The sequence below is a fragment of the Akebia trifoliata genome, chromosome 14, assembly GCF_017979445.1.
Source record: "Akebia trifoliata isolate Shusen 1 chromosome 14, ASM1797944v1, whole genome shotgun sequence".
In the NCBI taxonomy this organism is placed as follows: Eukaryota; Viridiplantae; Streptophyta; class Magnoliopsida; order Ranunculales; family Lardizabalaceae; genus Akebia; species Akebia trifoliata.
In genome coordinates this window covers 489,107-512,858 of record NC_141388.1, presented here as the reverse complement: position 1 = coordinate 512,858, position 23,752 = coordinate 489,107, and the positions used below count along the sequence as shown (strand labels likewise).

Here is a 23,752-nt window from a genome sequence, read left to right as displayed (position 1 = left end):
AATTACTTTTATAATTAAGCTAAGAGATTGTAGAGAAAGTTCAATAGTTGAGCTTTATAATGTGTATGTGATTTAATGTAATGTGAGGATATTCTTGTAATCTAATTCTAACCATTAATTTAGGTAGATTTCAACTACCAAAATTCTACTTCTCTTGCTAGTCACATTGTAAAAGGACATTCTTATAATTTTAAATGACTAATTAATGTTGATTTGAGTTAATAATCTAATCTAACCATCCTTTTTATAGAGAGTTTCTATCGGCATCCCAACTTTTACTTATTGAAGTTTAAATTAAAAAGAAAAACGATAAGGGAATGGGATGAGAGTAACTAGTCATAGAAGAGTTTCTAGCATTTTAAATGGAGGCTAAATTGCTGGGGTGTTGAAGCAAGTTATTAAACGTTGGACAGTCCATCAACTTAATTCATTTTTAAAAGAAAAAAAAAAAAGTAAATTCTTTTTAGTAAATATTTAACCCTTGTTTTAGTAATTTTCCCTTTTTTTTACACAATCATTGTGAGAAATCAAAATTCAAAAGTCCACAATTGATGTTAAAGAGATTGAAGGAGACAAGCGTTGCCGAGTCTGGTATACATGATCACTATCCATTTCTCTGTGTCATTTGTGAGGAAATTCTAGTGTAGAAATGTTAATTCTCACTTTAGATAGTGTGCCTAAATCTTTATTCATAATGTGCAGTAATCTTACCTTTAAAATTGTATTCTTTTTTGCAAAGTAAAATGTTGAAACTACATATAAAAAGTGAGAACTGGTTTTCAAACACAATTTCTTGCCTTGTCTCTAATGAGCAAACTTTTTCAAGCTAGTTTGATCATACTTCATAAATTTATATTTATATCTTATAAATTGAATTAATAGAACTTCAACATCATAAATTACTAAAAATTTATTATATACTATGATGAAAAAAAAATTACCAAAACTGTTTGCAGGGGCAAAGATGACCTACGGATGATTCACTTTGGATATCTCGTTGGGATGACTGAGAAGAAGATGATCTACGGGCAAGTTTTAAAAGCAATGCTAGAGGTTGTTAACATGCATATTGACCAGAGAATGAAGAACACTGTATTTACTTCAAATCCTTTTTACAAAGAAAAGAAGAATAAAACTTAGAACATGATAAGATCAATCATAATTCCTACGTTTCCAAGCTGAAACTGAAAAAAGGGCTCGATCTTGCCAGCAAATCACTAAGCAGCCATTTTCCTCCTTTATCTTATATCCATCACAACCATAGCTTTGCAACAATCTCCTTGCTTGTAGAAGACCATAATAGCTCAATGGCACTCTCCCAAACCCAGTAAAGTCAAGCCTCTGATTCCACTTCTCAAGCTTCTCGTGTCTTTCCTTTCTTTCGGCTCCCTCACAAGCGATAATGTTCTTAATCTCCTCTCCAAACAACATTTTCTCCACCTTCATTCGCTCCATTGACGCCCTTGACACAGTCGATTCCAAACAATCAAACAGTGATGCATAGAAGTAGAGTGCTTCCAATAGCCTCTCCATGAATGTTGAACCATTATGGTTTGATTCGTGTTCGGTCACCACCGTGATCTTAGGTGACAAACCCCACAAAGCTGTGAGGAAGTTCTCCATCTTAGCTGAAGTGGGTAAAGATAGTGGCGACGATGATGATGTCGAGTCAGGACTTAAGCTGTGCCCATTTACCAAATCTTTCTCGAGCAATTCACCTAAAGTGCCCTGGTTCATCTGTAGGACTCTCTGCAGGTGAGCCAAATTTGAATTCTTGGATACTGGTGGGGATCTCTTTCGAAGATTCTCGTCATCAGATGCCAAGAGTGAATGTAATTGGAGAACAGAACTGATTGCTAATGCTTCACCCGTCTTAACACGCAACCTTTCAACATCAAGATTCTCTAATTTGCTCACTATGGGATTGAACTGAAATGGGATATCCAATTTCTCAGCTTCTTCGGTCAATCGAAGAGCTGTTTGATCCAGCACCTCTTTATGTTCATGAATGCCAGTAATTCTCAAATGGGGCGGACCTCCAGGCCGTGCATTCAAGGCTTGAAGTAATGCAATCCATTGTGCGGGTTCCGCTGAATTGAGATCAATGATGTGGACCATCTTCTCCCCCTCCATTGCTTCCATAATTGCTTGATTTGTGATCACAAATGAAAGCTTTAAGAAGGGACACAGCTCGAAGAACAATTTCCGAACTAAGATTTCTTCGGAAATAGACGATATCTTTGTGGAATTCAAGGCTTTGTGCAGACCAGGCCAGGCTTTGAGAATCCGATGGGCAAGTGCCTCGGTGAAATAAGCTGCAATGCGTTGCATGGTATCTCCGTCAGGGGAAGCAAGGTGGGAGATTTGTTCGAGGACAAAGTTTGCATTCTCGAGACTACCGGCTGCGACATGATTAGCGCAGGAGAGTATGAGCTGGATCAGATAAAGCCCGCGTTCCTCCGATTTCAGTTCTCGGAGCCAAGGGTATGGTGAGCCTAAATTAGGGGAAAGAGACATCAAAGAGAAGAATTGAAGTGGTGATGAAGTAACAGATGATGTTCCTTCCTCCTGACCCATTGCTCCCATTAACAATTAAAACGTTTCTCCTCACAAATTTTCGGGAAAAAAAGAAGAAAGAAGCTAGATCAGACCCAAATTCCCCCCAAAAGAATCTTAATTTGGCGAAAATTCGGCTACTTGAGTATTGATTTCCCCAAACCTCTGCTATAAGACGGATAATTTGCCGATTGTTTGTAAGAATTAATCGAAAAGATGGCAGAGTTATTGAAAGAAATTGAAGAACAATTATAGTTCAAATCAGATAGAAACTATAAGAAACAAAAAACTTAGAATACAGATTGAAAAGGGTATCAAGAAATTCAAGAATTGGAGACGAGGTTTCCTATAGAACTAAACAAAGACAGATAAGCAAGAAATACTAACAGAAACAGCTAGTAATTTCATCTGAAACTTGGAAGAAATCTCCAACTACATCAAGAACTCCAAAATCTCATCTCCATTTTCAAATTCATCACAAACCCAGATAAAGGCCTCCACAAATTTATTGCTTGGCTTCTCTCTCTATCTCTCATTTAATTAGGGCTGTTTTGAACAACTTTTCCATTGCTGTGTTGTAGACAACGTGAAGGATGCGTTTCTGTCGGTTTTGATTTGGGGTGGTTTGAGGAATAAGGACTTCAGGAGTGGCACTCGATGTTATCAACCTCATGAACACATTGTCCCTATAGTTGATACCATTGGATGATCTTCAAGATTCTAAATTGTTGATCTCGAGGATAATCAAACGCTAAATACAAAAGGCAAAATTGTTGAGGTTTACAACAATGCATCCACCTCTTAGTGGGCATTTGTCTTGATGTTGGGTGAGGAATAAGGGGTGGCCAAACTTTCCATTATTCCTATTTGTCACTTTCCTCCAAACATGCCCCAACAAAGCAAAACAACACCATGTTTTGTTGTGTTGTGGATGAGAGTGGGGATCAAAGCTAAGGGTTATTAATAGCTCCAAAACCATTACTTGTTTTCTTTTATTGGGCATGACCATCCAATTGGTACCATCTACTTATGTTGGGACAAACAATAGACAAGGAAGTTGAGGGAAAAGCCAAAAAGTTAAGAAAGCACATTTAACTCTATCTATGGAATCTTGATGGCCATCCTATCAAATGTTTTTATATCAATTTAAGGTAAATTTCTTTGAGTTACTTATGACCGTGATAAATAAATAAAAAGTCAAGTTGATTTCAATAGAAACATTATGAGGCATTTTAGAACAGGGTCTTGTTGACGTGGGCACGCATTAAAGTGCAATAAATACACTTTGAAATTTGGTACATGAGAGTATTTTGGTAAAAAAAAAAAATTTAAAGGTATTTTCGATATTAAAAAAAAACAAATTTCCAAAGTGTATTTATTGCACTTAGGGCACTTGTTAACAAAAACCTCTTGAATATTTTAAATCAATCCAATTTTTTTCAAAACATCACTATTTGGAAGTTAATATTTCTTGGAATATTTTGCTAGAAAATTTTGCATTGATGGACTTAGATGTAACCTTTATGCTTCATATCACAACTTGACCGATGTCTTGTAAGAAAACAATAATATCAACTAACATTTGTTGTTCTCCATCAAACAAACAGTTGAGATGGGAGATTATTCTTAGGGATTAAAAAGAAAAGAATCTCTAAAAAAAAAAATGTAATAATCTATCCATGACTAGTATTGATCTCTAGGAAATCTTTAGATTTTTGTCATCTCAAACTTATGTTTGATGGAAAACCTCAATACCTTGTTCGAGGTTAGAAAACACTAATCTCAACTAACATATGAGGTTACTTTATTAGACAAACGGTTGAGATGAGACAGTATTCTCCAGGGTTGAAAAGAAAAGGGATCCTTGAAGACCTCGATACCTTGTTTGTGGTTAGAAAAGTCAAATTATAATAAAGTTAGGCATGACCATTTATTTTCGGATTAAGGGTGCAAAATAAGGGGTAATTAAAGTTGAAGGGTATTTAGGAAAAAGTTAAAGGGGTATTTAAAGATGTAGAAGGTAAAAAGATGAAAAAGACAATGAATTTGGAGGTATGGTGGAAAGTGGAAAAAGAGAAAAGACAATAAAAGTAAAAATTATGTCCTTGAGATACGTTCTTTGTGAAATATAAAGATTAAAACAAATGAATGGGACCTACGATTGTATTTTATTATAAAAGTAATCATCTCATTTGTTTGCATGATATAATTAGACTTAGCATTTGATGATTTGATTTTCACTTTTAGGGTTTTGAATTCTTCTTCTTGGAGATGCGTGCAAGAAACAACATTGGATAAGACCATAGCCAGTGTTTGAGGCTGTAAGTGGCCCAAACCAAAAATAGACCTCCCTAAAGATGAGACAAGAATATCTTGACTTGCACTGGTTTTTTTTTTTTATAAACCCAAATAGTATATTAGTTATTCTCTTCTTCATGTGACATCATTTTATAACATTAGTTGGGGTTTTATTTTAAGAAATTGGATGATCATAAAATCAGGTGTTGGCTACACTGTCACAATTCTCAAAATTTTAAAAATGATTATCGCTTAGTCTCGAACCAAAATGAGCTTTATAAGTTAGTCACATTGGATTTGAGCACATAATAAATCTTTGGTGGAAATAATAAGAAATGCTACATTTCAACCAGACTACTCTTTTTTTGCTGTTAAAAAATATATTTTTTATATAAAAAAAAATCATATTTTTCTGAAAAACCTTTCGATGAGAACCAATTTACCCATAAAAAAAAATATTAACTAAAAGCCAATGGTTCATTTAACAATCCGATTTTGTTACAAATTTTGGTTGAATGACCTACTCGAAAAAAATCATTCATCGTTAATAGATGGGGCGAAATCCATTCTCATATACTTGGTGCCAAACATACCTTAAATGCTCCTTTAATGATATCCCATTGATTTATCCATAACAGGACACGTGGGAACTCCTATATCACAATAGTCAAGCAATTGTCGCCACAGCCCAAGCTTCCAAAGCTAAGCCTCATAATTTTAATCTCCCGATTAATTTTGTATAAGATAAAATGATCAAAATACCCTTCTCAGTAGTGAGATCTTTTTATTTTATTTTAAAGAATAACATATTATAATGATATAATCTCTCTTTATTATTTACTATTTATTATGGAAGGAGGGTAAGTATTGCACCATTGCTGAGGTAGATCCACATTAATTATTATTATTTTTTCAAGCACAAAATTATCCTTATACAAGAGTAAATGACACCACATTTTAAAGTTAAATTATCTATATAAAGTTTATAAACTAATTTCTATTAAAATATTTACTTTGTCTCCTTTCTCTCTTGTTCCATTTTTATCTTTCTTTTTTTCTTTCAAGATTTTATTTTGATTAAAAATGATAATTTTTTTATTTGTGTGTTCGGCTTTAGTTGGTATCATAATTTTGGTTATTTAGACATACCCCTATATTCAAGATGGGTCCTGTTCAACACCCTAAGTTTTACCACACACTTTAACAAACGTGTTTGGTCTTATATGGGTTAGAAGTTTTGGAATGGGCTGATTTTTGGTGAGGATGATCTCTATGGTGAGGAGATCATCCTCACCAAAAATCAGCCCATTCCAAAACTTCTAACCCCATCAAAAATGGTTTACAAAAAATGGACGGTCCACGATTTTTCAACGTGTAAACATGAGGCTAAACATTTCGGAATGGGCTGATTTTTGGGGAGGATGATCTTCTAATCATAGAGATCATCCTCACCAAAAATCAGCCCATTCCAAAACTTCTAACCCATGTAGGACAAAAAACGTTTGTTAAAGTGTGTGGTAAAACTTAGGGTGCTGAACATTTCCCATTCAAGATACTCTATGTTTTGAAACAAAAGACATGCCCCTACCAAGATTTGTAATAGAAAATGGCGTAAAATGACTTAAATGCCTTTATCTTCAATCTCTCAAGTAAAATCTCATTATTTTTCTTCTTTCAAAACAATAATTTTCAAACTGTATTTCTAAGTTGAATTATTATTTTTACCTGCTTAACCTCCTCTTTAATCCATCATTATTTTTATCCTCATGCTATTAAATCTATGAACAGACCTTTATCTAAAGAGCGAGTTTAAATTTACTTTTGTTTTCCTATATATGTTAATTCTACGATTTCACTTAGTCTTGATGTGGGGAGTTGTGTTGTGGGTGCACCTCCCCACATCACGACACACTCTCAATCCCATCTTATTATTGAGGTTTGAAGGTTGATAAAAATAAAATCTTAATAAGATTGAATATAGAGGTTAAAATTTTTTACCTTAAAACTTAAAATTGTCGATGATCAATTTAGATGAGAAATCAATAGATTTTTACCATAGGTTGCAGATAAGAGCATTTAAATCATTTTATTTAACTCCCTGTTGCAAAACCTAAGTGCTTGAGCCACGTCATCAATTTGAAACATTGGTTAAGTTTATTAATGGTGTGTTATAGTAAAAAAGTCAGTGTGACAATATAAATTCAAAAAATTATGTAAAAAATATTGAGGCTATTTTTGTCATTCAAAATGCTTGTAAGGGTGTTTTAGTAACAAAAGTCGAAATATAACCACCACCACCACCACCGTTGGAGACGGGGGATTGTCTTCTCATATCACATTCTCACTTTGGCGCGCTCGCTCGCTCGCTTTTTCATGGCTACTAAACTTTCATCGAGTCCGCTTTGTAGTTTTTCAATCTCGATCGAAAAAACCCCCAAACCCAATCAAAGAAACCCTCATGTTCTTCTCTTCCCTCCATTGATTTCTAGTGGTTTTTGTTGCTCTAAGAGTATTTCAAGTGGGAGAGGTGGATCCTCAGTACTTCAACATGCAGTGAAGGAAGAAGAGATTCAAACTTCAAATTCTGAGGAGATACAAAATTCAGAAACCACTCCTTCATCTTCGAAGCTCGTACTTGTTATTGGTGGCACAGGCGGCGTTGGTAGACATTCTTCATTCCCATTCTTGATTAATTCCTAACAATAGTTTAGAAATATTTTTTTTTAAATGATAGTTATTGTACTTTTAATGCGTCTCCAAGATATATTTTCTCATTTCTCCATCTTGTTGACTATTACAAATAATTCAATTTTGATGATCTCCATGATTCCTTTGTGGTATTGTTGGTGTACTTCTCTTGTTCCAGCAAATTGGTTTCGTCCTCGAACTTAGAACTGAACCAAAACAGTAGGATATGGTAAAAAAGTTAGAATGTTTGGAAGAAAAATTAAGGGGTATTTCAAATTGGGCATGGGTTCTCTAGTGTTTGTGATGCAAATATATAATTGGGGTTGAGCGGCGTGTTTAAGAGTTGCATCTAGGGTCAGACAAGCCAAAGAGTTTCTGATTTGAACATGTTATAGGGACCGAAATTTGAGTGTTCAGCTAGGGTTTCTAATAGGTTTGGTGGGTGGGGTTAAGCAAGACTGTCAAATGTAGCTTTCACTGGACAGAATTTTAGGATTAGGTTTTGGATGTTTGGAAGTATAACTATAGGGCTTATAATGATCGGAGAGTAAAACAGTATGTAGGGTTTTAATTTTCATCTTTGAAAAAAAAAACTGTTTAAGGGAAAAAATAATTATGGTTAAACCAAAATATTTTGGAAACTGTCTTAAACCAGCTGAAAACCTGTAAGTTTCTAAACCTCTTTTTATTTGACATTAAATAAATTAAATTGACCAAACCAGTTATCTCATCAGAGTTTGCCCATAACTCATTGAAATCATGTTCTAGTTGTGTAATATTGAGCTAGTAGGATATCTAATTTGATAAGCTACATAGTGGCACCACATCAAAGTGTTAAGATGTCTTTTGCACCAAAACATGCATTTGAGTGAAATGGCGAGATCAAACCCTGTCATAAAGTCTCCTTTACTAATATTTACACCCTGGCTCTTTTAATGTACGGTCCATGGGAACATTCTGAATTACTTTCGTCATATTATGTTTGTTTTTCAAATTTTTTGTTGTTGTTGTTGTTTTTGTTTCAGGACAGTTGATAGTTGCATCTTTGCTCAGCCGGAATATCAAATCTCGCTTAATAGTACGGGATCCTTCAAAAGCGAAATCTTTGTTTGGTGAACAAGACGAGAATATTCTAGAGGTGCTGAGTTCTATCTGACTGATCATCCACTCATTTTTTTCCCCTTGAGTTCTGTTGATTCACACACTACATATTTTCTATGTTTCACCAACTTCACTCATCTAAATTTTACCCACCATTCTGTGTAACTGCTTATATATGATGGTTTTATCCAAAAGATGTGTTACAATTTTTTTTTTTTTTTTTCATGCTTGAAATTTAGTCTCTTTCACAACAACAAAGCCTTATCCCAAAGATTTGGGGTGGGCTTCCGATGTATACGAAGTCATCTTCAAAGCCTTGTCCCAAAATTTGAGATCAGCTGAATGAATCCTGTTCCTCCATTCACTTCTATCTAACACCATGTCATCTGTTAAACCGTGTGTGTTCATATCCGCTATTAGTACCTTGATCCAAAATGGCGTATCTGAATACCTTTTGACTTGATAGGTACGGAAAGGGGACACGAGGAACCCAGATGATTTAGATACAGCTATATTCGAGGTTTGTGTTATTTTGAGCTAAATTTGAAATGTGAAATTGAAAAAGGTTCTCAAATTTGAATGTCTAATTCTGATAGTTTCGGTACAACAAGTTTTAAAAATTCTTTTTTGTAGGGAGTCACACATGTAATTTGCTGCACTGGAACAACGGCTTTCCCTTCAAGGCGATGGGATGGAGATAATACACCAGAAAGAGTAGGTCAGAACAATTCCTTGTAGGAAATAGATTCCTATCAGTTTCTTACGTAAGTTTCCATCTATGTATTAGTAAACAAATTACCATTCCCCATCTCCATATGATAGTCCATCTCTTCTAATATTGTAAATAATAGTTTTGACATTGTTTTAACTGGCACTCACAATTATAGGCCTTGCATTTTAGATTTCTGACCTCATTTCCTAATTTTGTCTTATAGAGTCTTCTAAAGATTTCTTTTTTGTTCTCTACTGCTAAACCCCACCAAGTTAAATGGTGAAGACGCAGGGAAACCAGCTTCAAGATTTATGCCTTCAACACTCATTAATATTTCATTTTTGAAGATTGGGAGGGTGTCCGGAACCTCGTATCTGCACTGCCTCGAACATTGAAGAGATTTGTTCTTGTTTCATCAGTTGGTGTTACTAAGTTCAACGACCTACCATGGAGGTATGTAAGCACTTCGTTCACAATTTGAGGAATTAGTGGATGCTTTCATTTGGGATTTTATGTGGTAAAAATATTAAAAAATGGGATTTGTTTATGTGGTTTGTTTCCAATTTTTTCAAGTTGTAATTTGTGAGAAGCAAATGAAGCTGTGAAAGTTGCTTACTTTTCTTTATATGCACTCTTGTGGAATTGAACTTGATGTGTTTCATTGATGGTTAGGCCTTTTGGACTGAATTTAGTGCTACATGAGCACTTAATTTCGAATGGGACGACCACCCATTTATATCAATGATGTGAAGTTTTGTAGAGGTTAATAGTTATGTGAAACTTGTATTGATCAACCTTATATTAATAATTCTATTTGCCATGACAAGTACATCATAAACATTATAAATTATCCAACAACTCCCTCCTTTCTTTTTTCCTTTACATGTTGCTCCTGTTCTATTATCTTGTTATTTCCTAATTGTACTCACCCCTCAAACCCCCCTGCTCTCCAGGGTCTCCTAGTGTGGAAGGGCACAAATCTGAAGCAAGCAAGAAGCAAACCATACTCAGTTTTGAAAACCTGAGAAATAATAGCCTGGAGACAAGTTGTTGGGAACAAGAGAAACACAACATGATTTACAGGGTTTCCTAAACAGAGAAAAACAAGTTGTAAGCTTACCAGGTTTCCAAAACCATCTACATTGCGCTGGATCCAAAAAAGAAAATCTTCTTTGTGAATCGATTCATCCATACTCCAAGTGCACCAAAGTTGCATGGAAAAACATGCCTGGGAATGAGAAAACACCCCCATAACACCCTTTGAGAATCCTATGTAAATTCAAGACTGAAATTCCTAAATCACCATGGAATTTTCCCTGATGCCCGTGGGATTTTACTCAATTAACCTCATCTTTACCCTTAATAGCCCATAAATTCTCAAGTTCGCATCCGGTTTTCTTGCTTCAAGATGTCTTCCTTTAGGCCTAGAGAAACTAGGCCCATTTCTCCCATTTGCCCTCTTGAATGCTTAGAAAATAAACTCGAGGACTTGGAGAAGGAGAACCACCCCTAATTGGTTGAAGAGTGCACACATAATCAATTTTTCCTTGTCTAAATACTCTATTAATCTCTTTTTCTCTCCTCTGTTTACTTTCTTGATTTCCATTTTGCTTCAATAGTTTAAAGCGAGAGCCTGGATGAAAGAAAGAGGGATCAAAGGTTAGGATTAGAGCCAAATTTCTTTTTTCTTTTTTTTTACATCAATTTTCACACACCATCCAAGAGGGCATGAATCAAAGGGTAACCTCCTATATGAGGTTGTCCCCCGTTGTCAGGGGCGGAGCTAGTAAGGAGCTGGTGGGGGCAATTGTCCCCACAGAACTATGAGACACCCCTATATTTTCAACTAACTACATGCCCCATTTGTCCCCAATCCCTCACCTCTCTCCCCATTTGCCCCCACACCCTCATCTCCCTCCAATTTTTGCTCCCACAGCCTCACCTCCCTCCATTCAAGTTCTTCAACTATACAACTAATCATAGTTTGCCCCCACTACAAGAAAATCCTAGCTCCGCCCCTGCCCGTTGTCTCATCGAAGAAACCAACTTCCCTATGAAGGAGAGATCCTTGGTCCTGTTTTCAAGTAGTTTAAAGAATTCTGCACCTTTTTCACGCTTTCTCAACTTGAAGGACCATGGGTGAAAGACTAAATGCTTTCTGTCTGTGTGACACCCCTTGCAACCCCTAAAATTTCACAACGAATGGATTTTGTTAGAAATACTTTTAGGTATAAGAAGGCTGCTTGTTACTGTGTGGCAAAACAGTCCCTGGGAAGGAAGTTGCAGTCCTAATAAGTTTGAATAGAAAAATCCTTTTCGAATGATTCCAGTTCTTGGATGTTTGCAGGGGAAGTCTGTTTTATCCCATAAAAATTTCAGTCCAGTCAGGTTTCTGAAGTGGGTTTCTTATCAAATTTATTTCCAAAAATCTGAATCATATTTGTGTCCCCTCAAACATTATTGGTTCAAGATGCCAGGTAACGTAGCTTATGTATTTGCATGTTTCTTTATACAAATAACCCATCAGTTTCACTCGCACATATTTAGTTCATTGATGTAATTGAAAGGAGATAAAGATACTTCATTATTGAATTGTTATGTTTTCTGCTTAAAAGATAGATTCCATGTTACCGTGGGTATCTTATCTTCTTTCCTTATCGGTCTGAAACCATGTGAAATTGACAAAGTGAATGCTAGCGATAATGTATAGATAGACTATTACCCATGCGACAGTAAATTGATCATAGTCCTGCATTGTGGCTAATGATTTGAATAAGATAAACTTTTGTATAGGGTTTCAGATATTGTGGTTTATTTATTTATTTTTGAACAGCATCATGAATCTCTTTGGTGTTCTAAAGTATAAGAAGCTGGGGGAGGATTGTGTTCTCAAATCTGGTCTTCCATTTACCATAATCAGGTTTGTACCTTTTGTTTTGATATGCTTACTGGTTTCCAGATAAAGTACTATTTTACTGCCATCTTCTCCGTAATTTTCCATTTTTCTTTTGCTCACAATTTGTTTCTATTTGTGTATTAGACCTGGAAGATTGACCGATGGACCATACACTTCATATGATCTGAATACTTTGCTTAAAGCAACTGTTGGGAAACGCCGTGCAGTCCTCATAGGCCAAGGTATGCAACCATTAATTCTCCGACATTAGAAAATTGGAGCTGCTGCTTTGATTCCTCTTTTAGTTTCAAGAAAATGTCTTGAATCTCAATAGTACTCATAAGGGAAAAATAGTGGTGTTTGATGGGATAAGAGCTAGGAATTTGAATATGACTTTGGACAAACAATCACATCCCCCATAGATTAATCAATTGTGGTTAAATTTCACAGAACTTTTAATTCTAACCATAGTTTGTAATAAAAGGCTGGATCTTTTATATTCTCAAAAAATGTTCAATGGATATTTTCTTTCCCGTTTCATCTTATGCAGTTGGAATAAATTTTGTTAATTGGTAATAAATAATTAAGTATTTCTCAGTGGAAACAATCCTCAGTGAAGATTAATCAACTTCATGGCATCCTTTTTGAATGATGAGAGTGAACTTTTTTCTATCCTTGTGATTTGTGATTTTGCTCCTTTCGTCTCTACCATACGAGAAAAAGGGGTTTTATTTCGTTTACAAATGATTGTAAGTATTCTTTCTCTGGCCACTATATAAATATTTTAGGAATCCTACTAGATTCCACTTCACCATAAATTAAATTCAATATGGATATTCTAAGCTGAGAAGATAAGGAAGACCAAAAAAAAAGGGAATTTGGATCAAACAATAATTGGGAAAAGTTAATTATTTCTCACATTTGCAGGAAAATATAATTTATACAAAAATATGAAAATAAACTCATTTCTGATGAGAGTTCTCTTAGAAATCTAGCTCGAGGTGGGATGGGGTATTTGTAGACGTCATGATTCTTATGATCTACTTGTCCTTGTCAGTGGAAATATTATAGAAATATAGAAGTTGCAAAGCCATTATGGTATTCACTGAAAAACATAGCCAATTCATTAACAAATTTAGGAAACAGTATAACAAGCAGAAAAACAGTTATTTGAAATAGGGCTCTCATAGTCAGAATTACACATCTGAAATGCTCATAATCATGTTATTTAAGTGGATAAAATAGAAAACAACTGCCTTAGGACCTTCAAAGGTCATAAATAAGTGTATCTATAAATTACTGCAATCTAATTTTCTAATTTTGATATTTAGTTTCAATTTAAAATAGTTGTATTTTTTATTTTTTTGATACAGAGGTATTCCCGTAGACTGCAGGCCCTGGTACTGTATCTGGGCTTGTGCCCAGTCCATAGACCATTGGCCTTATCCGACAGACTAATCCACTGGGCATTGTTCCGACCCAAAATAGTTTTTAATTATTGCTATCAACAACCATTTTTTAAGACATTTTTAATTATTACAATCGGCAACTACTTTAATTTAGTTTTTAGATACCCACAATTAACAATCATTTGGAGTAACGAAAGAGAGATAAATTGTGTTTGGTACATGTTGACAATTATTTGAGACTTTGACTCACATAGGTAGACTTACTGCACATTTAGATGTTTGTAGTAATGTCATTTAAGTGGATAAATTCTAATTTTTATAAGTTTGTTTAAATTTAACATAGTTGTATCCACTAGATTATGCAAGAAATGAACCTATTGGCACTCATATGTTGTATATACTACTATTAGTTTAAAATTACAATATATGTTGGCCATCATATATTTATATAAATGATAGTGTTAGAAAAATTAATTTTTTTTTTTGTGGAAATGGAAATATGCATATAACGTTTCCTTTTGGTCCCAATCGAAATAGAAATATTTTGGTATAAGTTTATGGATGGAGATTAAAATCTAATTAAACTTATGTCACTCATTTTAGTGGCTAGCCTCCATGCTTCTTTTCTCATTCTTCCTCTTGTTTCACTATGGTTGATGGTTTCTCAGGAGATAAACTTGTGGGAGAAGTTAGCAGACTTGTAGTTGCTGAAGCTTGTATACAGGCGTTGGACATAGAATGTACTCAAGGCCAAATATATGAAATCAATTCAGTTGAGGTATCCATAATTGTCACCTAACATGATTAACAGAAACCATTGTTTCATGGGATTAAATAAATTGGAATGGTGCAGGGGGAAGGACCAGAAAGCGACTCCAAAAAGTGGAGGGAGCTATTCACAGCTGCCCAAATCCAATAACTGGATTCCTTACAGGTTTAGTCTGGTGCTCCCTTATTTAATTCACATGTTCCATGAAACAAAATGTCCTAATCTGAGAAATTTATGGGGAATATCCAAGACCCTTTTGGTTCAAATGAAATGCAGAGTGTTTTGAGTCATTATCTCTTCTGCAAGTTATTTTCTCTAATGAAACTTGTATAAATTACAAGGCTTAATATTCCCGCGTTATAGTCTTATATCTCTTTTTTATGTTGTTGTAGCGACGGATTAGGTCTTAGTGTCCGAGTGTACATGTTAAACTAGGAAGTTGGGTAAGGTGACTCATGATTTTCCCATACATTGAGCATACGGCCATTTGGTAAATGTTGTGTCAATGAAAGACAAAAAATAAGAGTGGTATTGAAACAAGTAGGAAAGGAATCGAAGGAGAAGGTCGAGGTTCCTCTTAGAGATTTATCTCAAATGGCTATGATTCTCTTAGCTGTACTTTTTTTTATGTAGCCTCAAATACCCTATTTATGGAAGAACTAATGCAGACAGTAGTACACAATGTGGAGAGACCATTGCTAGTGTTGGATGTTCTTAATTTAATTTCTTTGTGTGATTTAAAATTTGGAAGTGAATATTCATTGGAAGAGCCATGCTAACCTGACTCAAAAAAGATACTCAAATACACTCAACTAATGTGGAATGTGCGTGGAACCATATATTTTTTTCCATTTGTATCTCGAAGAAAAAAATCTATGGTTTTGTGCACATTCTACGTTAGTTGAGTGCGTTTATGAGTATCTTTTTATTGAAATGAAATTTATATGGCATTGATCTCTTGTCGCATGGATATTAAAGAATCTTCTTTATCTACTGCATCTAATGAGAGATCCATATTGCAAGATCTGAGGTGTCAGAAAAATAACCTTGTAAGGGTGAATATTAATATTTTCACGTAGTGCATAAGTGTCCCTAGTCGAAACACTTTTTTTTTTTTTTTTTAAAGAGTTTTTCAATGGCTAAATTCACAAATAATTACCGAAATTTTAAAAAATACCGAAGTATTTCATGTATTGACACAACTACGACAGAATGTTGACAAAATGTTATTAAATTGTCAACGTTACGTGATGACTTTGTCAACATTAACAACATTTCGGAAATATCAAATTTTTTTATAATTATTTGGGAATTTACTTTTTTTCAATTACAAATCATCTGTTTGGAGATTTGAAAAGAAGTGAATTTACTTGCTTTTACGGAACGTTGAACATGCTTTTTGACGTGGACCCCAAAACAAGCTACCAACTTCTTGCAACTTGGGGCATAAAATGGGTTGGATCCGGGTTCGAACTAAGATATCCATATTCATATCTGGATAAAAAATTTGGATTTCGACACAAATCTGACATGGATCATTCTAACTAAGAACATGTCCAAGATCAACCGGATCATACTAACTAAGAACATATCCAAAACCATTGATAAGGGTTAAATTACATTTCACATTAAAAAGTTCCTTAGATTCAAAGAAATCATCCCTAGATCCGGGTCAGACGGGTCTAATTTTTGACCCATTTTTTTAATTGAATCTATTCCAAGGGCTCAAACCCACCAAATTCAATTCCCAGATTACTCATATTTTGGCTCAAGTCATCCATTTTATGCCCTATCTCACTTTCACAATTTCAGGAAACTTAAAACATCATTAATTTGTGTGGTATTTTTTTTTTGAGTAGTGATAATCTGACGCTCCTCTCTGACACTTGACCCCTACGCCCCATCACAGAAATGTAGATCATTTGTCTTAGGATACACGTGAAAATGATTTATGGTTCTATGTATCCTAAGGCAAATGATCTACGGTTCTATGGTGAGAGTGTAGGGAGGCATATGTCAAGAGGGGATGTCAGAAAATCATTAGTCTTTTTTTATTATCTTTTTCTGTTTTATGGGTAAACTTATTTTCAATGAGTTTAATAAGTGGGCCTGGCTAGATTTAAACCAACATGACATTGTCATCCAAAAGGCTTTACCAACTAAGCTAATTGCATCTGATTTATATGAACTTTTACTGTATCTTCTTTTTTTGTTTAATCTTTTGGATCAATTCAAAAATATTGATCTTGGTATTTTTTATATTTTTGTTCTTTTTGAAGTTACAAATTAAAACTTACAACCACTGTTACATCATCGTTAAATTATATTAAAAGGCGACATGTGCAAACACACATTCATTTGAACGCGCGATTGCAAATTTCAAGGTTTTTGACTAAAATGATCATTGATTATATCAAATTTAAATGTTTAGGTAGGGGCATTTTTGAAATCCAAAATTTGCTGTCGAACAACTCCTATTCCACCTTCTCAAATTAGAAATATTGTAAAGATGCCATCACTAATACAATATATAGGTGTGTAAGTTCTTTTTTTTTTTTTTATATAAATATTTTTACGAGTCTATAGATATGGTTAGTATTTGTAGACTCGTGGAAAAGGAACTCATATGTTCACCCATAATCCCAATCATGTATGTGCAATATCCAATGGTTAGGATAAAAGGTGTATCTTGAGAATACATCACGGATTTTTAAGACATGCCCTCACGTTTTGGTGAAATTTAGGGATAACCCTCTGTGTTTTGAAATTGATGACAGGCCTCCTCTGATCTCAGCCTTCTTAGCAGACTAATGAAAAAAGACCCAAATGTCCTAGTCTTCAACCTTCAGCCAATAACTCTTGATCTTCAACCTTGTAGAAAATCCTACATTTTTCTACCCCAAAACTCCATTGTTTATACTTCCTCAAAAAAAAAAAAAAAAACTTAATTATCTTGTCTTTAGGTTTTTGAAGATTGAAGACTTGAAATAAATAGAATCTTAAGGTTGAAGGTAGCTGGATTTGAGAAGAAAAATCAAGGGCTCTTGATTGGAGGTTGAAGAAGAGGGTATTTGGGCCTTTTTATTCCATTTGTCTATTAAGAATACTGAGGTCAAGGCAGGCACGTTATCAGCTTCCAAAGACAAGGGATATTTCTAAAATTCATCAAAACATAAGGGCATGGATTTGAGAGAAGAAAAATCAAGGGCATTCTGGTCTTTTTTCTATTAGACTATTTAAAAGACTGAAGTCAGCAAGAAGACAAGCGATTCGTTTAAGAGCCGTGTATTTTTCTAATAGAAATGAGCGGGATAATCTGACTACCCACGTGACATACTCAATCGACTACCTGACGTGGCAAATTTGAGAACAATAGATCTATCTCCTCTGGATATACAATTACCTTGAGTTACGCTTTTATGATGAAGTATATGCTTGTATCTCGAGGAGAGCAGATCTACGGTTTCTAAACTTATCACGTCAGGATAGTTGATTGAGTTTGCCACGCCACGTGGGGGTAGTCAGATTATCACGATTCGATAGGAATTAGAGTAACTTTAGGAAAAGGATAAACGGCTGTGGTCCGATCCATTATTAATTCAGGGAATTAGAATTCCGATGGAATTAGAAAATCTCATCATTAAAGAAAAGTCTTAACTACGTGGCTATAAATATACAGGCAATGAGGCATAACTTTAACATTACTGACTAAGTAAGTAGGTTGACGATAATCAAGAATCATGCTTTCTTCTTCTTCTTCTTCAAGTATTGTTACTTTCTCTTCTCGTCATCCTCCATCATCATCATCATCACATGAACATAATGAAGATGAAGGTGGTCCTACGGAGTTGGAGTTTGAGTTGCCACCTGGTTACAGATTCACTCCTAATGACGACGAACTCGTCGGTTACTATCTCTTTAACAAAGTCATGAACTATTCCTTACCCAATGTTATCAAACAAATTAATATTTACCAATACAACCCCGAGCAACTCGCACGTAAGTAACCTTAACCTCCTCTGTCTTACATTATTTAAATAAATTTTTATTTTTATTTCCTTTGTTGGCTGATTATCAATTATTTGATTAATTATTAGAGCTAGCTAGTGATATTAATTAATAGATTCTTGGAAAAGTAAAGAAAACAGTAGATGATCGATCTTTAGATTTACTAATAATTATATATGAATTAATGGATTCTTGGAAAAGAAAAGAAACAGCAGATGATCGATCTTTAGGTTTACTAATAATAATTATATATATATAGGGTCCCGTTCGCCACCCTTAGTTTTACCACACACTTTAACAAACGCGTTTTGTCTTACATGGGTTAGAAGTTTCGGAATGAGCTGATTTTTGGTGAGGATGATCTCTATGGTGAGGAGATCATCCTCACCAAAAATCAGCTCATTTCAAAACTTCTAACCCCATCAAAATTGATTTACAAAAAATGGACGGTCCACGATTTTTCAACGTGTAAACATGGGGCTAAACATTTCGGAATGAGCTGATTTTTGGGGAGGATGATCTTCTAATCATAGAGATCATCTTCACCAAAAATCAGCTCATTCCAAAACTTCTAACCCATGTAGGACAAAAAACGTTTGTTAAAGTGTGTGGTAAAACTTAGGGTGCTGAACATTTCCCATATATATATGTTGGTGAGAAGTTAGGAAACTAAAATCCCAATTAAAAAAACAACTCATCTTCTCTTTTTCCTCTTATCCTAAGAGTAACAATATTGATATTGATGGTGATGGAGAGCCTCTCAACCGTAAAACAGTTATTCTTGACAGATTTATATTTGATTGATGACAGAAACATATAAGAAGAAAGAGGAAGAGCAATACATGTACTTCTTCACTTCAAGGGAAAGAAAGCATGAGAATGGGAGTTGTCCGAATCGCATTGCTGGGAATGGTTTCTGGAAAGCTACCGCTGGAAATATCATAATCCGTACCAAAAATAATAAAGTTGGATATAAAAAGACATTGAAGTACCATAGAGGCCATGGGAAGGGTCCTATCTTCAAGACTAACTGGATCATGCATGAATACATACTTGTCGACGCTCCTCTACCAGTTAGAGACCCCAACAATACTATGAAGGTATCATTATTATTTGTTATTATATCTTTAATTAGTTACTCTTACTAGAGGTCTAGTAGCATTGAAAGTTTTAATTTTTTCAATTTTGTTTTTTTGCAGTTGAATGACTACGTATTGTGTAGGATTTATGAGAGATTATTAACTAAATCTAACACGGAAGATAATGCATTGGCCAATAATGGATTGATGCCATACCAATATGAATCTACAGAACCAGAGCTTGATAATAATTCAACGCTGCTTGGTAATGAAGTTGTGATGTACGATAACAATTCGACGCATGAAGTTGATAATTCAATCTCCGGTCAGGATATGCTTGCCTTCTACGAAACACTTCCTCCGATTGTCCCTGAGAAGGTATCTCATCTTAGTAGAATTGAATATTTAATTTTAAGGTTTTCTTTTGTAAATCATCCATTTCACATGTAATTAACAACAATTTTTTTTTTCTTCCAATGGCAGTATGATGACCTGATTACTGATATTGGAGCTCCGGCTAAGCCTCCAGTCATTTATGCTTTTCCTTCAAATTCTTTATGGGGTATGACTTGAGTTACTTCTGAAGAACCACGCTATACTTTACGTCCAAATTCTTAGCAAGGATTTACGCGTCAAAAATGATCAAGAGTATATATTGTAGAGGTCGATTTTGTGATAAATCAACCTCGATCACGATTTCATCATTCAATCCACAAAATTAAAAAAAATAATAATAATACAGAAGACAATGATTTTTTATGTGGCTTGGCAAACGTGCCTACATCCATGGGTTCGATGAGTCGTTTCATTATAAATTTCACAGTTATATGACTTTCTCACCTCTCCTTCCTTTTTCCTCCTTCTTCTTTCTTTTTACAATGGTCTCAAGATTTTTAAATAAAAAAATCTTAAAAAGAATCCTAACTTTATTTAAATTATAATTGACTATATTACCCCTTATCCAAATTAATAATTACATAAAAAGAAAAAAAATCCTTTTAAATTGATATTCTTTTTTAATTAATATTTTTCCTTAATAAGATAAAGTCATCTTCAAATGATGTCATGTGCCTACCTCAGGGTATGTGTTGATAGTACCAATGAACAATTCGGATGGGAGACGATTTTATCCCTCCACACATATATTATTTTGTGTGTTGAAGAAATATTTAATATGTATAGCATTAAGTTTTATTGCTAATGAAATTATTTGGCATTCTTCAAAATTGAATTGTGTTCTTGATTTAATTCATTGGAAATGGAAGAAAGTTTGGAAATCATTCATTCTCTTGTGCATATGATTAAGAAGAAATGGTTTATTAGCCTAAAGGTTACGTTGCAGTGATTTAGAGATCTACGTGTCCCCAAGGTCAGAAATTAAATCATATCCTAACAATAAAAAAAATAAAAATAAAAAATTCAAATAAAATGTTATTTTGGGCCCATTGCCTTTGTGAAGCTTTGTTCACTCGAGTGACCTATACGCTAATCAGGCCAGGCCCATGGGTAAACACCGAGTTTATTTTTGAATTAGCAATCGGACAATATTTTTGAAATCATGTTCACAAAAGAGTGTTCCCAATACTCGGAATCGGTGGGCCCGGCCCGATATTATGATCTCATTGGATCATCACGACCCTGGAATTAAGAAAGCATTGCTCACTTCGATCATCACAACCATAAGCTTGGACCTAGCTCTTATTAGACTTTAGCCAGTTAAGCTTAGCCCTTGTTGCCAGATTCTTGATTGGGCCTGCCTTTATCTCATAAATGAGAAGGTTAAGCATGGACTTTCCTAGAAGACTGAGGTCTAACAAATATCAAATTATGGGTTGTGAACAAGAATGACTTTCACAATATTATGGAATTAAGATGGCAGTAATTTTGATTGACCGTCTTAATCAACCTTTTCTTTAGGGCATGAATTACTAGCAGGACCAACTCTGCTTCTCTAATCAACCTCTAATTGATACATGGAAGTGTTGACATGGGATAATTGGGCAGATTACTAGGCAATTGATTTGGTTTTTAGAATCCAACCCTTTGTGAGATCCATATTTACAATCCAATGTTTTGTTTGGTTTTCTAGACTCCGGATCTTGTCCCTTTGGGCCAATCATCTATGCTCCAAAAAGGATCCTTAACTTCTTATTAGCTACTTGAAGCCCAAGCCCAACTTGGGAATACTAGACATCTCACAAAGTACAGTAATTTTATGGGTGTCAATGGATGGTCGAAAATTCGAATCCAATTTCAATTTGAATTCGAAAAATCGGATATTATCCGAAATTTTCAATTTGAATCCTTTCTTGTGGATTTTGTATCTGAACCAATAAGCATATGTTGACAATCTTATTTTTTTACTTGTTGAATACTAACCTATTGAATGAAGCTTCGCTTGAATCTTTTTAACAATTATTAGATTAAGAGTTGAGGTTTCCATGATCATTGCTAACCTATTTTGCAAGTTGTAAATTGCTTCTTGTATCAAGAAACCCTAGTTGAAACTTATGTCAATTCAAATAAGAAGAAGAATGAAAAAGAGGGACATGCAAATAAGATAGAAGAAAAAGAAGGAGAAGGAGGAGTTTGAGGAGGATATTGCGCGTCCCACCAATCGTCATCACTCATCAGCACATCCATCATGGAAACTACACGTCACTACCTATTGGCTCGAAAGAGCTTAAGTGGCAGACCTAAAGTGATGGGAAAAAGCCCAAATGTAGTAGAAAAAGAAACGGAAGAAAGACTCACCCTCATATGACACAAGAGAGTAGAAGAAGACCCTTTAAAGTCACAAACGACTCTATTCCCTCCTTTTTTTTTTTTTCTTTCTTTCCCAAACTCACTACGTCAAGTCTTTCCCACCCAAAAAGCACACGCAAATACCCTTCTCTGACCGCAAAAACTCACCTTATTCTCTTTCCTTCATTTTACCTAAAATTCTCCTGAAAAGTGCAAAAATCCCTAATTCATTCAACAAAATCACACTGCACAGTAATATCTGGCACTTACGCATTATGGTGGTCTTCTGCTTCAAAAGATAAATAAATTATGGATGTCTACCCATTTTCCTTGACTGTTTAGCCATCTTTGACCTCAATTTGATGATTATAAATAAATATATAACTTAACAAATATAAAATCCAAGTGAAAAAATTTGAAACACGATTACTAATGCTATGAATATATGTTTAAAATAATATATATTAGGCACAAATAAGACATATATATATAATTACCTAGCCAACCGAATTATAATAGATATTGTTATACAGTTATTTAATATAGGATCCTTACCGATTTAATTTTTTATTTTCTTTTGCTAGACTTTAGTAGTTCGTAATTATTAGACATGATGTATTATAATAAAGGGTATTGTATTACACAATTATTATTCTAGATTAAAATTAAATACCTGATTTTCTCTATTAATTGATCACATGGGAGATCATGATATCAGAGTTATCCAAAGTAAAATTCTCTACAGGACTATATATCAATCTATCTACCCATACGTGCACCAAGAAAAGCCTGTGGTAAGAAGAATCTTAGGGAAAATTACTTAACACACCCTACGAGATGGACTTCTTTCTAAATCCCCCTTAATTTTTCCACGAAAACTTCATAGTCTATTTAGTAAACTTTTTCTTTCTTAGTGCCCTGTGACCCCCATTTCAATTGGTGATACAAATTGTCGAGATGGACCATTCAAATCATTGAGATTGACCATTATTCAAATAGTTGAGATTAGCATTTTACAATTGTTGAGATAAAAAAATTATAAATTGTCAATCTAGACAATTGAACATAAATCATCAAAATCAACATTTAAATTATCAAGAACAACCTTGTTACAATTATTGATCTCAACACATGAACATGAATCATCGAGATCAATAATTTTAGTCCTTGATCTTTGTGATAGGAATTCACCGTTTTATCGGGGTGAGGGGCACTAAGAAAAAAAAATTAACTACTATATACGTCCCTCCCACAGGATCTATTTAGTAATTTTTCCCAAATTCTATTAAGACCATCCGTGTCATCTACGCATCCCACAATTACTTTTACCATGTTTTAGTTTTCAACCGTTTTTCTTTCAATGAGGACAATTGTGGTTTCTCTGAAAATAAAAAAATATATAAAATATTTGACTCAATCATAACAGAGAAGAATATTTTTTGATATGGATGGACTGAATGCCTATTGTAGAGTCGTTTTTTTTTTCTCACA

At 34.4% G+C, this 23,752-nt stretch overlaps 2 protein-coding genes and 1 pseudogene across 2 annotated transcripts; 2 read left to right on the top strand and 1 right to left on the bottom strand.

The window, feature by feature from the left end:
- Positions 1–1,069: 1,069 nt before the first annotated feature.
- LOC147385241 (scarecrow-like protein 3 pseudogene) lies at positions 1,070–3,258 on the bottom strand (annotated as a pseudogene).
- A 3,899-nt stretch (positions 3,259–7,157) lies between these two features.
- On the top strand, positions 7,158–14,797 carry LOC147385240 (NAD(P)-binding Rossmann-fold superfamily protein). The gene is made up of 9 exons (XM_086423405.1): positions 7,158–7,516; positions 8,568–8,680; positions 9,110–9,163; positions 9,277–9,361; positions 9,703–9,808; positions 12,189–12,275; positions 12,396–12,493; positions 14,329–14,438; positions 14,514–14,797. The coding sequence occupies exons 1-9, from the start codon at positions 7,228–7,230 to the stop codon at positions 14,577–14,579; spliced, it is 1,008 nt and encodes a 335-aa protein (XP_086279531.1). The 5' UTR covers positions 7,158–7,227; the 3' UTR covers positions 14,580–14,797.
- A 3,372-nt stretch (positions 14,798–18,169) lies between these two features.
- On the top strand, positions 18,170–20,089 carry LOC147385239 (NAC transcription factor 29-like). Its single transcript, XM_086423117.1, has 4 exons — positions 18,170–18,428; positions 19,248–19,537; positions 19,637–19,894; positions 20,000–20,089. Exons 1-4 carry the CDS (start codon positions 18,170–18,172, stop codon positions 20,087–20,089), a joined length of 897 nt encoding a protein of 298 aa, XP_086279243.1.
- Positions 20,090–23,752: the final 3,663 nt, after the last annotated feature.